Genomic DNA, 16949 nt, shown 5'->3' on the forward strand with positions numbered 1-16949 from the left:
GGGCAAATATATCGTTAATGACTACAGATGGCTGGTCCTCTGTAAGTCTTGTTCTGCCAGAGGCTTCTTCCTGTTAAAAGGGAGTTTTTCATTCCCACTGTCACCAAAGCACATGCTTGCACTTGGAACATTTGATTGTTGTCTTTTTCTCTGTATTATTGTAGGGTCTTTACTTTGAGGCGACCATTGTTGTGATTTGGTGCTATATAAATAAAACTGAACTGAATTGAACTGGATCACTAGTTTTTTCCCAGCAGCCTGGAAGCTTTGAAACATAATTTGAACATCCAGGTGTGAAAATGAAAATGTAACTGAACACTTAAACTGCTAATATTCAGTCCTGGGAATTTATTTCAACAATGTGTGGACTGGAAAAAGAAGAAAAACACAAACTGCTCTCGAGTGCAGCAGTCTTAAGTCTATGTCCAAAATTAAGTCTCTACTAATGTCCAGTAATCTTTGATTTTATAATCCACGCTTGTGAATAAATAATGGAAAGTCAAATATCAGACCGTGAAAGCCATCCATAAACCAGACAGAGGTGTTGGGATGCAGGTCATTTGGGAAACCCAGCTTGCCAAACCCATCAGTCAAATTCAAAGGATCAAAGTTCCATCTCTCCTTTGTGGGAGCATGACTGCACTATGACAAAGCATCGCGGGTAGTGGGTCCGTTTCTTTGAAATGACTCAACCAGGAGGTACTTCCCCACACGGTCAGGCCTGATGTGCATCACTGGGAGCTTTTCTTTATGCCCAACAGCTCCACTAAAATAAAACATTCACACACACACATACACACACAAAGAGAGGCAGACTGCCAGCCAGTCAGCATGAGCGTCCTAGCAGGAGAAAATGCAGTTTGTGTTTTTGATGGATGAAAGTACCATACAGAGAGAGAGAGAAAGAGAGATCGTGCATATATTTGCAAATGCTTGACACATCAGTGTTGACAAAACAAGTCATGTGACGACCGCGAAGATGGCGCAGCTTTGGGTATATTGCAGTTTTCTCAGTATTTTCTTGCACCAACTCGGCAGTTTGGACCGGTGATCAAATATCGCGACCTATTACCTACTAATTATCGAGCGATCCCGCGCGTTCACGCTGGGTAGCTCTCTGTGGACGAGACAGACTTGAGCGGATGAAATCCGAGGAAAGAAGAGAAGCACAAAGAAAATAAATAAATAAGCTTCGAGGAAAACGAATCTCTCAGTTCCAGCTGAAATGCGTCTGCAATAAAAAAAAAAAGAGAAAAAAATTTCTTTTGTGGAGAACAAAAAACCGCTCACCGCGTGCGCGTGCGTATATGCGTGTGTGCGTTACATTAGGTGGACACAGAGACTGCATCAGGCTAGAGACACACGCCGGGACATAATAGAGCTGAGACATCGAGGCTTTGATGGTCCTTCCTCCCCCCTTCTACACACGAACGTCAGGATACTGATTCCAGTCGAGACATGTAGTCCCATGTATCAGCAACCAGGATAATTTGTAGCCTTGAGCTCTCATTTTTAGCAGCATCATCTCACGATATCGACATAATGTGGCTTGCTCTACCGAAGGGAAAATAACCAAATATGTGGATACCTACTGAAGAGGAGAAAATCGGAGTTGGTGAGTCGACAACACCTTTTTAATGCTAATTAACGATGCTTGGTTTCTAGTTTTGTTGTCTGTTTTTTTTAAAACTTGACTTTATTCATTCAGCCTCTCGATGACAGTTTTTACAAGAGAAAACACCCAAATTTTGTTCTTCGAAATCCCGCATTGGCTATGCAGCCTGATTTCCCCCCCATACTATTAAGCCCATTACATCAAATGAAAAACACAGACTTATAATGGCTGATATACACGCACAGTGCCTGCATAGAGAGGGGAAATTGCGTGGGATGATACAGCCTACAACCAGCCACCTTAAAGATGCCATCACGGTCTTTACACAACCGCAGGCGGCCCGTTAAATGCGCTCCCAGTCTTTAGTTTGGTGGTTTTATTCACACATATATAAAAATGCGTCAATGTAGCGGTTTAGCCTTTTCTTCTTCCGAGCGCGTGTAATGGGGGGAGGGCGCAATTTGTTTTGAAACCACGAGGGGGCATCGTGACTGCGTCCCTCCAACAGGTGTAGGCTGGAGTGAAGCTGAAGTCTACCTGTAGACAAAAAAACAAACAAACAAACAAAAAAACCCACAACCCCCCCAAAAACAATAAAACTGACGTGCTTGGTGCCGCAGCAGCAGGGACTGCAAAGTACCACTCTTTACATTTTCTGTGTGTGTGTGTGTGTGTGCGCGTGTACTTTGAGCAGCATCCTGGGCTCATGACAACATTTTATGGAGAACAAAAGCGAGCTGTACACGATTTAATAACCAGTGGATGCAAAAAATGCCGTCACAAGATCCCGGAAGGTGTTTATAAATTGACTGTTGAGTCCCGAAGTGACTATGGCGAGAATACACTACAGAGGGTTTTCATTAGGGGAATGAGTCATGTCCAGATGCTCTGCTGCTTCTTATACTTGTAGGGCTACTCGTACTGAGTCGCACATGATACCCCCCCCCCCCCCCCCCTTCATACACACGCCCACACATATACACTTTTTTTGGAGGCATTGCGTTGGTCATGATGGTTTCAGAAAGACCGCAGGCGGAGAACCCCAAGCGGCAGCCCTACCATAACATCACCACTTCCAGCTGCTGCATCTAATCGTCCCCGTGTTCTTCCATCCTTCCGTCCATCGCAGAAATCACTGCAGTACTTTTCCAAGCGCAAACATCTAGGGGTGGGGGGTGTTTTAACAGGGGAGGAGAAGGTAGTTTTGTGTTGGTGGGGGGGGGGGGTGGAAGCAACAGTTCGGCGCAGCCAACGCGCCAGTCAGTGCGGAGTGACCTGGCGCTGTCCGTGGTGCTGGAATCTGGAGATGACGCTGTCCACGGTGCTGAAATGCGGGGAAGCAGAGCCACCGTGTACCTACTCGGTACACACTGTACCTTGTGAAAGCTGAACACATCGCTCCGGTGAATATCCCCCCTCTGCCTCAGACAACATGCTGGCTCGCGAGGTTCAGTATTTCTCCGGCATCACTGCAGATGAAGCCCACGCTGCTGAACTGTTGCGATAAATGGTAATACAGCCCCAAAAGCCTGCTATCAGTCCCTCTCCTGCCTCATCTGTGGTGTTAGTGGCACCATTTTGCATTTTCCCCCTATCTTCTTGCCTTATTATGTCACTGCGTGTAATATTTTCTTATATTACCCAAATTACCATGCGCAGATATGAAACAGAGATGTGGTCCGTCAGCAGCCAACCGGGCCTTTCTTTTTTCTGTTATCTTCACAGGCTCCATTTAAAAGGAGGCAGCTGAAGACCCCTCATGAAACGTTAATGGCTTTCTTACAATCCTGGCCTCCGCATTGTTTGGTTTTTGTTTGTGTTTATGTCGGAAATTTTTGTTTCTATATCTGCTAGTGCTGTTTACCCTAACTTTAAAATGGCCAGTGTAGTTTATCCTAATGCACAGTTACGTTTATAATAATTTGCCTTGTTTTTCAGATAGGAATTAGTTCTCAGTTTGTCAAAAGTAGCTAAAAATACAAGCCATTATGCTAAAACATTGTGATATAACATAACTCTGAGGATGCCAGGAGTTAAAAATAACACAATAACATAATATTGAAATGATTACTGTTAAATCACAAGCCTAAAATTAGTTTTCTTGAAATCTTTTCTTCCTACAAGCTGAAAATGTTCCTTTTTCTTGTGCACAAATGAGTCACTGATGGATTTTTCTCATATAGGCAGCAATATTCCTTTACATTTTAATTGGAAAGAGCTCAGACTGCAAGTCAGTACCTGCCCACATGAGAAATGAATCAGATGTCTTCATCTGTGGCTACATGGATGTGGCTCAGATGCAAAGCACCAAATAATCAAGCAGTCAAGGCCGTCGTCTGAAACAGACAAGTTTAGGATAAAATGTTTTCATGACAGAATAAAAGACAGAGATAATGTTCAGCTGACAGTGGGATTACAGACATCCGCCCAAAGTAGCATTTCTCCAGTTTCATCCATCCTTCCTATATCTGCAGTGGAAAGTTTAGCAAGCTCGTTTCATCACGGCCACAGGATCAGCTTATCATTATTACGTTTCCTGTCTTGTCGCTTTGCTAACTTGTCACTAGCAATAAAACAATAAAAATAGGTAGTGTTAATGGTGTGACAGTTGTGTACACAGGAATTTAAAAGTTACACACACTCCTGCAGTTGGGTGGCATGGCTAGATTTCTGGGACACTAATTTGGAAGCAGATATAGTGAAATGCTCCTCTGCCTCTGTGGCAGAAATCGCTTGGTTGGCAAGACTTCGGTGCAGTAATGTGTCTCAGCAAGTGAGTGTGCATTCAAGTCGTGCTGAACTCCATGACTCAGTGGGCGAAGCCCAAAGACCATTGTGTAATTTTTAACTTACCAGAGATCTGGGACAGGACTATTCAATCCAGGAAAGCAGGACTTCCATAGTGTGCATACGTTCTACCTGTTATGGCTCACTGGAACTAAAAGGCAAAAGGAAACACATGTAAATAAGTTCACGCCATCACTGCAGCATAGATGTGCACAGTGTCCTCTTTGATAAAGCATTTCTCACTACAGTGGTGCCATTAGCACTCAGTTGTTTGAAAATACAGCAGACAATTTATAATCCATAACAGTGTTTACTGTTGTACTGGCAGGTTTTTGATGGCATTACCACCTTCTCTGCAGAATATTTCTCCCCTGCGGGCCATCATGCAGTTAGGCACTGTATGTGTCTATCACTACTTCTCAAGCAAGGCCATATGGCTCTGTTTAAAATGTCACTCTATTACATATAGCAGTGAAACATTTTTCAGCACATGACAGCAACAGTCAGTGTTTACACTGGAAGCAATACAAACATCTCCTTCGTCTGTTGTACAAAGGGAGAATTGATTTTATTTCAGAGATAGACATGTCTCAGGAGTAACAGGAAAGAGAAGGGTAGACAAGGAAAACAGGTCAAAGATGAGACTTAAACAAACACACAATAGACTGATGCTAAACAAGCGTGTAGAGTAAAATATTTTTATGGACGGAGTGCATATCCTGTCATCTCAGCTAGTAATGTCACTGATAGCAGATAAACTCTAAATGTGACTTACTGTTTTTTAACGCAAATGGACAAGCAAACAGCATCACCGAGAAACGAATAAATTCTAAACACAGCATCCATATTTCTGGAATGTGCCAATTTCACATAAAAATATCTGTTGATATTTAACTTTTAATCATTGTTTCTGCTGTTTCTATTGCATTGTTTCACAGCACGTTTTTCTTTCATGTTTAATGGTCTGTTAATGTTTAGTCATTTTTATCATAATTCTCGGTTTTCTACACAACTAGTAGAAATGGATTTGGGTATTTTAACCTCCCTGAAGTTTCAGACTCAGTGGAAAATTGTTCATTTAATTCAGTGTATTACAATGAATTTAAAACAGCAAGAGTTAAATACGTTTGCTTTAAAAGAGTCTATCCTTTCTTTTAATCTGGATTTACACCTCTTCATTAGTATTGGTGTTTGCTTAGCTGATCCAAATCTGATACGTGAGAAACGCTTTGACTTCGGCAAAGTGTTTGTGGTGCTACAATTCTCTCTTTTAACACTGTGGAGATGTGGATGGGTTGGAAGTTTGGGGTTCTCAATTGCCACATTTATCTGCAATCATTGCTTGAAAGACCCTTTTACACTTCATCACTACAGGATTGAGTCAAGGGGGACTTTGGTGTTCACTCATGCAGTCAGCTTACTATTTCAAAAACCACGCTGAGTCTGTTCCCACATTTTCTGATTATATTAGCCTTTTTCCTACACACCATTGGTGACAGCACTGCTGGTGAAAAGAAGTGAGTTAGAAAGTAATGGCCCGACAGAGGAAAAGTGTGAGCGAGTCTCACGATTCTCACGATGGCGTGATTCACATTCTCCAATTTGAGTCTACTCCCCCTCGGTGATTCTCTGTAGTAGGTGACCAGTGTGATGCTTGACGGCTATAACGCTGGAACGTTTCGCATAAGATAATCCAAGGATTGTGCCTCTTTTGTCACATGTGAGGTGTTTATGATGAAGGCTGAGTGCTGTCATAGAAACCCAACTGCAGCTTGTCTGCATTCTCTGTGCCAACACAGAATACTGAACTCTTAAAAGCTTTGAGTTTGTATTTTCGCCTGTTGATGCAATACAGTAAGCATGTACGTTTGTCTGTGCGGTTCTCTTTCTAACTTAGATTGAATTCATTATTCTGGAAAATTGCTGCGCTTACACTTTCTGAAAGAATGATAAAGCCATGAGCTCATTTTCACTCATTTGCTGCTGATTATAAATTATTTATGAAAATCCTTTTTGTGCTTTCACTCAGCTCTGAAAGTCACAACCTAGAAGCTAGACTCCCAAAGCTAAACTTTCAGAAAGATGTGTTTAATAGCTGACAAATAAATGAAACCAGGTGGCTCTTATGGAAGAATCGACATGTATTTATGTCATACATGGAACAATGTAGGTGAGAGGACAGCAGGAGTCTCCTGCTGTGCTCAATCCCCATAATTCCTTCCAATGATTTACTGGTTACACAATAGCAGCCCTCAGATGCCATGTGGATCATGAATTCAACTAAATAGAGGGACATTCTGGGCTGGTATACTGTTGCGGAGTGGAAAATGTTTGCTTTTTGCCAACATTTTCTACTCCCTGTCCCGTCATTCCTTCCAACATCCTACGTTCAACATGTCGAAGTCTGAAGCTGAATTTTGTTGGTTATGTTTTGAAGATATGCTAATGCTCCGCAGCTCTTAGGCACAATGAAACAAGTGTGTGTCTGTGTGTTTACACAGCTTGGAGGTTTTGTGAGGGAGGACTTTGAAAATATGAGCCTGCGTTCTGTGCCCAACTCTGTCTAACATGACAATCTCATCTTGTTCTGACGTGGCCTCCGCTGAAGAGTTTTCAGATGCTGTGAGTGCAGGTTTTGCAATTCAAATGAAATCGAGTCCATTAAAGAATAGGACTCTGAAATAGGAAATACTTAGCCCTGACTGGAGGCAGAACGGAAAAGGTGACAAGGATGCTCTTTGAGTCTGCCCATCTCTCTTCCTAATACATCTGAACTCTAGTGCAATGCAGCATCCATAAGCTTGCCATTTTAAAATGCCCTGATCCTGCAGCAGTTACAGTGAAGAAAGCCCTCCAGTTTGTGATGATCTGTTGCCATAGTTACCCCAGCACAGGAACTGAGCGCTCGCTATCCTCAAACAGGCAACGGAGCTGAGCTCAGGCTCCTCCTTCCCTTCCTCCCCCTCACTGGTTCCCCTGGCTAGTTCATTAGCATAATGATTCACGCCAAACTCTCCTTGAAGGGCCACCATTTGTAGGTTTTTAAAATCATCAGCGGAGTGCCGTCATTATTAAACAAGTTTGTCTTTACTGGGGCTTGTATACTGTTTGTTCCGTGGCTCATGTTGCCGAGCTGCAGTGCTGCAGAGACAAAATCCAGCTCCAGAGCTGATGTAATTTTTAAGGCCTTCACTGTGGCTTCTTCTCCCCAAAGAATAATCATGTCATCAGCGTTTGAGTCAGTGGCTGTTACTGAAGCTGGTACAGCAAAAAAAAAAGCAGGTGGCATGAAAGATTTCTGCTAATAAGAACTTGTGATAAATCACCGTTTAGCAGTATTACTTAGCAGTTTGTGTGGGCTCTATTTTTGGGATAGTTCAATTAACTTAACATAAGAAAAAATCAGGTCGCTTAAGAATTAATTGCTTATTAAAATGACTACCCACTTCAGGGTGGGAGCTTGTTTACAGTTCGCTAAGCTGTGCTTCCTGTGTGACACTGTGTTTAGATGTTTGCATTAAACAGCTTATTAAAGCGATGCATTGACTGCCCCGATACAAACCCAAAACACATGCCGTGTGAAGACATGACAGTGAAGAGGGATGTTCCCTGCTCAATCAGAGGCCACAAAGATGAAAGCAAGCATAGATCTTAAATCTGTGATGTGACTTTTGTTAACAGCAGTTACATTAAAAAGTGCTGTATGGCTAAATGCTTTTTCATGACTTGATATCTAATCATTTGATTCGTTTTTTTTTCCTTCTGCACAGTAATCTGCAACTTCCGGTCACCAATATGCCAGGCGTTAGTCCTGGAGATTGGGGAAACTGTACAGATCCTGGAAAAGAGTGAAGGTAAAATCAGCCCGGTCTCTTATGTCAACACTGAATGTATAATGGAGCTTATTCCTTTTCAGTTATCTAAACTAGTTTATTATTACGTGCTTTTATTGGGTTTGCTGTTTACTTTTTAGAATGAGTAATGTCACTACTTTTTGGGCCAAATAAACAAAAAACAAAGCACTATCTGATGGTAAGAAAGAAAACAACATTATACTGCCAAAATAAATTTAAAAGAAGATGCTAACTGTCTAAAGGTTGTGAAGCACACTTTACTTTGTCTTTTTATAAAGAGTTGTTTGGTTCCAGACGGATTTCCTGTCTCCCTGAACAATTGTTCTTTTCAAATTAAAAACAGTAAAAATAATAACTCTGAGGCTTATCTTTTAGAGACTGTAGTGACATAGATAACAGGAATTTGACTCATACCATTGATGCGGTTTTAACCCTTAGTCTGGTTAATTGGGTGATTAACCAGATATGGTAGCTTGATTTTCCACAAAACAGTGAAAAAAATTTGCAAAACAGTACAAAAAGCTTCTTATAATACCTTCCAAAAACTCTGGTGCTGACAGTTTGAATTTACAGCTATTTCAGTTAGTGCCCTATAAAGGCTTAAATGATAAAAAAGAGTTAGCACCCTGTGTAAATCTTAAAAACACTAGTACATTTGAACAGACTGACTTGCAAACCATTAACTACGATAACATCAAATGTAAAAACTGTATCATAGCCAGATTATTTCTATTACTAGTAACAGATTCTGTGACTCTGAAGAAATCTCTTTACATTAAAATGAAAAAGGCTGAAAACCAATATTCAGTGACTCCAAATCTGTCATTGGAAAACATTCAATACACTGTGAAAACCAATAAACTGTCTCAGTTTGTAAACTGGCATGTTAGCTTTTAAATGATTCACAAATCTCTGCATTTTGTTCTTATTTACATTAAACACCTTATTACCATTTTTTGAAAGACGGTTGTATAACTGATATTGTTTGAGTCTACAAAGCATATAATGCTGAACTAGCCTGATAGTTTAGATATTATTGTCATAGATTTGTTTATTTCATGTAATTACATTGACTATTTAGTATCCAGACCATGAGTTAAAACATTTCACTTTGAAACTCTTCAAACCAATGGAGACACAGCAGAATGGAGACTTGAAAGATTAACATTTTATTATATTATTGTTATTTTTTGTGAGGGTGAACCTTTCTCATGTGAATTCCCCTCTTTCTTTAGGCTGGTACAGAGGGTTCTCTACCAAGAAGCCTTCTATCAAGGTAATTAGAGCATCTTTAATCACTTTTAATAGTGTGATAATTTCCATACCTTCACTATTCTGCATTGAAATTAGGTCAGCATAAGGCATTGTAAGACTCATATTTTTATTTGCATGCAAAGGCAAAAAGACACTGTTAGCAGTCGATGTGTTATATCTCTGCAAGTGTGGGCTCCTTTAATAATTCAGCACTTTTCAAAGACTGCAGACTAGTAAAGTTAAGATTATAGCAGACAAATCAAGTGTCATGAACACGTTTATAAAAATGGCTGCCCTGCAATAGAATGTGAGCTCCACACGAAGCTTTTATCAAAGCCTTAATCGTTTTTTTGTGAATGATAATGCGATATGAGAGATGTGCACCACCAGAAATAACCGTGTCTAGACAACAAAGACCTTAATGGCTGATGAACTTATCGAATATGGCTTTGATTTGACAAAAATAGAAGATTCCTGACCTGTATTTTCCAGAGGTGCTTTTAAAAAGACACATTTTAACCAAGATGTTCTGACTTTATGGTGCAGATATATGACAGCTTTAATGTTTTATTCACAAATAAAGAATATATGATGATGAGAAAAGAAAAAGTGCAATAGAGATATGTTCTATGCATATGCTGTGCTGTAGTAAAATATGTACCGCTTCTGGCTTCCATGAGCAGAATTCTGTGGACGATTCAAATTGTTTTTTCCTTTCAACCAGCAGATGGTGCAGTTATTAACTTCATTTTACCAAAACAAGCTATTTAAAAAATCCTAATAACTTCAGTTTAATTCTAATCCATATCACAGATAGTTTACACGGGAGAAGTGCAAATAGAAAGAAAGTTCAGCTGAAAGGCGAGACGGAGAGGCCAAATCTAAAAGTCTTAGTTCTCTGTTGAGAGTCTGTTCATGCGGCGTCATTATTAAGATAAATCCTCTGCTATCTGCTCAGTGGGAAGAGGCTGTAGATGCACCACAGTTAGCGCCATCACAGCTAAGAGAGATCAATAGCTGCACTAATTCAATACTACATGGTTAACATATATCTGCCTCCCATAGAGTATGGAAGTGTTCAGCAAGCATCATTGCTCACCACAGCACAGCAGTGTGGAAACTCATTGTGCTAACAGCAGATATCTAAATGTTGCCTAAATGTTGCATGTTCATAATAAAAGCAATGCCATCAGAAGCAAAATACCAAATCTGCTGTTAGAAAGATAAAAGCTGAGGGTAATTTTTGCAATTCATTGTGTCTCAGTTTGCTTAAAAATGAAGTGTCAGAAGCTTAAGTAATATGCAGTGTTGCTGGAGTGTTTTAAAGAAAACACAAATGCTGTCCAGTCCTGGTAAATGTAGGTGTTAGTGGCTACATGCTGTCCTTCTCTACTCTCATCAGCTATTTACAGTTCTTACTAACACCCCTCCATTTTGTTATGTACTCCGCTGCCCACGTTTATTCGCCCCCATACTCTCTCCGAGCTGAGAGAATTACTTGTGCTCACTCTGGCCAATTCTTCACATCTGGTAGATTAGAATAAGAAATATGAACTGCAAGGGTGGCAGCCAGCACCACTCAGTCTCTCGTGCCCTTCTGCCGCTAAGCCAACACACAATAGGTATCCTGCACTTTGCTCTGCCTCCTGTCTCTGCACCTTTTTACAGGAATTCTAAACACACAGCAGAAAATGTAAAAATACATGTAAAGCAATTATTACACTTCTCTCAGCATATAATGTTTTGCCAGCAACAAAATGAATTAAAAAATGTCCAGTTGCTGCAGCTAACACGGTTTAGGATAGACTACCTAATAACACAAACATAACACAATAGGTTTGGTCACATGGTGCTGGAGAATTAGACATGTAATCCTGTCACACCCAATAACATCGTTGCTCTGTCCTCCATCCACAGGGTATTTTCCCAGTCAGCTATGTCCACTTGAAGAAATCTACAGTGACAAACAGAGGGTAAGCTGTATGATTGAGTGTTTTTATTCAAGCATGTGCAGCATCCTAAGTAGAGCACAGAATGTCAGTCTCAAATCTGATTTTCAAACTGCACCACAGGGTGTCCACTCTAGCTGATAGCATTCTTGTCCCAAAATAGGAACTCATCAGGACGACTTTCCCTTGCAAATGAAACAGAATGAAGCATTATAACTGATATCAGAAACATAACTTTACTTTATGTAAAGGCCGTAAATATCTCAGCTGGAGACATTTCTCTGAGATTTTGATCCATGTTGACATGATAGCGTCACGCACTTAATGGAGATTTTTCAGCTGCACACCCATGATGTGCATCTCCTGTTTCACCACCTCTCTGCTTGATTGAGGTTTGGTGACTGTGGAGGTCATTTGAGTACAGTGAACTCAATGTCAGTTTAAGAAAATGGTTGTAGATTATCTGAACTTGACATGACACGTTATCCTGCTGGATCAGCCATCAGAAGATGGCTGCACTATGGGTGTGGAAGGCAAAAAGGTAACAAAGTATCTCAGGTGTTATGTGACATTTAAACGTTACTCAGCTTGGTACTGAGGTGTACCAAGAGAATATACCATACCCATGACCATAACGCCCCCAACAACAACCTGAGTTGTTGATACAAGGTACAACATGCTTTCACATATTTAGGTGATCTGAACATCACAGCAGAAATAATTCAACAGACCAGGCAACAGTTTTCCAATGATGTCCAATTTTGGTGCGCCTGTGCGAATTGCAGCTTCAGTTTCCTGTTCCTAGCTGACAGGAGTGGCACCCGATGTGGTGTTCTTCTTCTGCTGTAACCTATTTGCTTCAACGTGTGATGTGTTGTGCATTCGAGAGATGCTCTTCTGCTTTGGTTGTAACACAAGTGATTATGTGAGTTACTGTTGCCTTCCTATCAGCTCCAAGCAGTCTGGTCATTCGCCTCTGACCTCTGGCATCCACCAGGCATTTTCTCCCAGAAAACTGCCATATTTTATCTTTTTCAGATCATTCTCTGTAAACCTCAGAGATGGGTGTTTGGGAAAGTTGCAGTAGATCAGCACTTTCTGGAATACTCAGAGCGGCCTGTCTAGCACCAACAGCCATGTCACGTGGAAAGCCACTTAAATCCCCTTTTCCCCATTCTTCATCTTGACCATGTCTATATGTCTAAATGCATTATGTTGATACCATTGGCTTAACAAGGAGTTAATACAGGCATAACACAAGTGAGCGTATTTTCCTGATCAACTCTTTAGAAAAGCAGATGTTTGTGACAAAAGTAGAACTGATGTGGTTGTCTTAAGTACTTTTTATGCATTTTTTTCACAGCCAGCAGAGGTTAGAAATAAAGCAATGCCACATATTTCCCAAATCAAAGTTTAGCAACATTTCACTGAGTGTACATCAATAGTAGTGCAGTGTTTTGCACATTTTCCCTGAGCTGTTAAATAAATGTGATCAAATCACACCCAAACAGTCCTGTTAAGCAAGATTAGCGGAGCTAAATTATACATCTTGTAATAGCACAGGCCCTCGAGGCCCTCGAGCCCCTCAAGACACGAATGCTGTAAACCATTTTAAGATACCCAGACCACAGCAATATTGTTAGCAACAGCTGCAGTTGCAAAAAAGTTCCCTACTTTGTAATTAGGATGCATACATATCAAACTATAACAGCATAACTATTTTTTCCCTTTGCTGTTTGCTTGTCTTTGCACGTGATCTTGAATCCCTGCACAATTTTCACTGTAAGAGTCCAATTGAGAGTCCAATTTAGTCTTTTTATTAACAGCGGGTGGCTTTAAGGGGTTGATCTGCTAGTAAATAAAACTAATTATGTTTTTTGGACTGCTTTGTGGCATAATTGGATTTATAGAGTTTTCTCCATCAGTAAGAGATAAAGTGTATTGTTTTGGAAACAATCACTATGATAATTATGGTGCTTTTTACTCTCATTCAGCCTAATTTGGAGCATTTCAAAAGGTATGCATAGCGTGTCAGAGACTGACAGATTTATATTGGCAAGCCCTTCTGCCAGCGTCAATCCCAATAGCTTCACTAAAATTAGGGTGAAGGAACACCTTTTGCATAAAAGAAACATGTCATCATGTGTAAATGACTTTTTTATGTTTAAGTTGACACAGTTAAAGTAAAATCCTTTGCAGTACTGAGAATTTCATTTAGAAGGGCGTGTGCTGCTCGAAATACACTGCCAATGATGTTATGTACAACTTCAGCAGCAGTGATCCATCACCATCAAAATCAGGCCTTTATTGAGACATACTGCTGGATGACAAGAGGGTGATATGTTTGTTTTTACTGGTCAGATCTATTGGCGCTGATAGAGTTGATGGAGCTTTCTTTCTCTCATTACACAGCCAGTGTGATACTGATTAATCAACTGATCAATGTCAGTGGATGCAGATCCCTCCCTCCTTTGCCATCTAATTTTGCTTCACCACTGATTAGTGACAATGCCATCGTCTGGAGAATTACCACCTGACAGCTGCTGACATGCACGCACACACACACACACACACACACACACACACACACACACACACACACACACACACACACACACACACACACACACACACACACACTGTACACTGCAATCCTCTACATGCATCTGGTAACAATAGCCGGCCATGGGTGTGCGGGGCCAGAACGGAACAGAGAAAAACAGGCAGAAGAGCTCTGTGTCTGTAGCTCAGTGTGAATCAGGAGTTTGCTCTTATATCACCATCCTCCATTTGAGTTACCACATAGCAGGAAAACTCTCATTTTCACCGAAACAATTAAAAGTACAGGCTTCAAAATTGACATTATTATACTTCCTCGCTCCAGGAGCTGCAGTTTGGGAAATCTGCTTTGCTGTCTCATGGAGTTAATGAGCTGACACACCTACTGCATCTGTGTAGTTCTCCCAAAGCATCCCCACCACAGACAATCACCCCCACTCACTGTGCAACGAATGGAGATGCCTGCGTTGTTCTAAAATGTTATACAGTATAAAAGTTGGAAGCCAGAGCTTCACAAGCATCTAACCTTTGCTTTAATATTTCCCCATGAATGTGGTCACACAAGAAGGATGAGTGTTATGGTTTTTATTGGCTAGCTCCACCCTGTTTCCTAACTGCATTCAGAGAATAATTACATAATTCCTCATTGAAACAGTTATATTGATGTGTAATTGTGACTTCACCCATTTCTAAGCTAATCTGGAGACAGCTGGGAGTGGGAAATACCATTAAATTAAGTTTCAGTGTGATACCAACACCAGGATCTCCAGTATTCATACTGATATTATAATTTAAATCTGATAGTGTACAATAGAAATAGTGTATGTTCTTTGATGTGACCTACTTCAGAATATGTTTTAGATAACACCAAAGAATTTATTAAAAGAGAGGCATTTCTTTTTATTGTTCTCTATTAATCATTTATCATATGTACAGTCATGGTAAAACAAAGTGAACCCTCTTTCAACTCTAAGATTTTACATATCAGAACATAATAAAAATCACGTGGTCCTTGGCGGGTCTTACAATAAATATAATCTGAGATGAGCTAGAAAAACATGACATCTTATATTGTGTTATTATTTATTCCAACAAAAAATTGAGTCAAAATCCATAAAGAGCATGTCAAAACTAAGTACTCCCTTACTGGTAGGTTAAGTAGCAGCTAGGTGCAGCTACTCAAATGCATTTTATTCACTAATCATCAGCAAATGTGTAAAAGCAGAAGTTTTTGCAGTTTTATGGTTTGGGGCATTCAGGTGTGTATTAACACAGTGCCAAGGAGGAAAGGTATCAGCAATGATCTTAAAGAAGTAACCGTTGCTACTCATCAGTGTGGGCAGGGTTATAAGGCCATTTCCAAGCAATACAGAGTCCATCATGGTACAGTGAGGAATAAGAAAGCATTCATGAAAGCTGCTCATTGTCTCAGGAGTGAAAGTCCAAGCAAATTCACCCTAGTGTCAGACCATATTTAAGTATGGCTTGCTTAGAAGGGTTTCCAGGAGAAAGTCTCTTCTCTCTAAAAAGGACATGGCAGCACGGCTTATGTTTGCAAAGCTGCATCTTAGCAAACCACAAGACTTCTGGAAGAATGTCATTTGGACAGACGAGACCAAAGTGGAGATGTTTGGCCATTACGCACCGGATTTGCCACAAAATCTGAGTATGTTGCAGTCGTTGAGTTGACCACGAACTCCTCTGTATACCAAAGTATTTTAGAGTCTAGGGCTCATGCAGCAGGACAATGATCCCAAGCACAGCAGCAAACCTACAAAAGAACAGCTGAAAAAGAAAACTATATGTTGAAAACACAGTTTCATGCTAAATACAACATTTTCATTATGCAGCTTTTCTAAAATAAAGAGGCAAATGCTGCAATTTTAAGACGAGTCTTCATATTGTGTAGTATGAATATTTTTTTGTACCAGTTGTATTGATGCTTCAGGGATTGATTTGAAATTCATGTTTTTTCGCTGTAGGCTGTGCGAGACGGTGGTACCCCTCGAGGACCCTATTATCACAGAGACCACCTCCACACTGCAGGAATGGGGCGTTTTGTGGAAGCAGCTCTATGTGGTCAGTAGCGGTATATTACAGTACATCTTGCTTATATCAAAACAAACCACCAAGCAATAAATGTGCGTGTGGACCTGAGATTACTAAGATTTCCAAGGGATTTGACAAAACAGCTTTCGCAAAGAAAATGCATCCACCGTTGCTTCATTTGCATTCCCCTAAGTGGTTTGATGGAATCATGTTTTCTTTCCTGCTCACAATTCAACACCTGGTAAAATAAGGTTTTGCCGACAGAAGTAGTGATTCGCTAGAAATATAGTCCTGCGACATCTCCTTAAGATATTTCTCCACTCCATGTCGTTCTGACTGTCACCCTGTATTTTCATGTACTATCTATGTAGAACAGACATGGTGGTTGGACACAGATAATGGCCTACAGACCTGTCGTATGCAATTTCATGCTGTGTCATTCTGCCATTTATTGATCTTGGCCTGCCTTTCTTAAGATCCACCACCTTCACTCAGCCTTTACTTTGCCGGGCAAAAAGTGATTACTGGAAACCTAAAGCATCCTTAATCCTGCTAAGTGTCGAGGGGGCAGGCAGAAGTGGTTGGTAGGGTTTTGAGTTCGGGAGCTGAGCGGCTATGTTGCAGAACAGGCAACGAGTTTTTACATAACCTCTCACTGAGGACTGCTCATGCTCTGAGCAACTAAGCAGCCTCCGGCATTGGAGTGGTGATGTAACTTCCTCTGAAGCTCGACTAATATGAAGCCCTGATTTAACAGTGCTGGTTTTGGTGCTCACCCCCCTGTAGGATGCGGCATTGGCTAGATGTTGATACATTTCACCTTATTGTTGCCAATTAGAATTCATGGTATTACTTCCGGGAGCAATGGCCTAAGCATAGCTG

General features: G+C 40.7%; 1 protein-coding gene across 3 annotated transcripts in view; it reads left to right on the plus strand.

Annotated features, from left to right (window-relative positions):
• Positions 1-733: 733 nt before the first annotated feature.
• The window catches only part of LOC113013052 (dedicator of cytokinesis protein 3-like), a 51698-nt gene continuing 35482 nt past the window's right edge, over positions 734-16949 (plus strand). For all 3 annotated transcript variants that reach the window (XM_026153637.2, XM_026153638.2, XM_026153639.2), the window contains exons 1-5: positions 734-1615; positions 8173-8256; positions 9492-9532; positions 11428-11483; positions 16001-16097. In XM_026153637.2, the coding sequence (XP_026009422.1) occupies positions 1579-1615; positions 8173-8256; positions 9492-9532; positions 11428-11483; positions 16001-16097 (315 nt within the window). In that variant the 5' untranslated portion in view covers positions 734-1578. The remainder of the gene's footprint in view (positions 1616-8172; positions 8257-9491; positions 9533-11427; positions 11484-16000; positions 16098-16949) is intronic.

Source organism: Astatotilapia calliptera, chromosome 20 (assembly GCF_964374335.1).
Source record: "Astatotilapia calliptera chromosome 20, fAstCal68.1, whole genome shotgun sequence".
In the NCBI taxonomy this organism is placed as follows: domain Eukaryota; kingdom Metazoa; phylum Chordata; class Actinopteri; order Cichliformes; family Cichlidae; genus Astatotilapia; species Astatotilapia calliptera.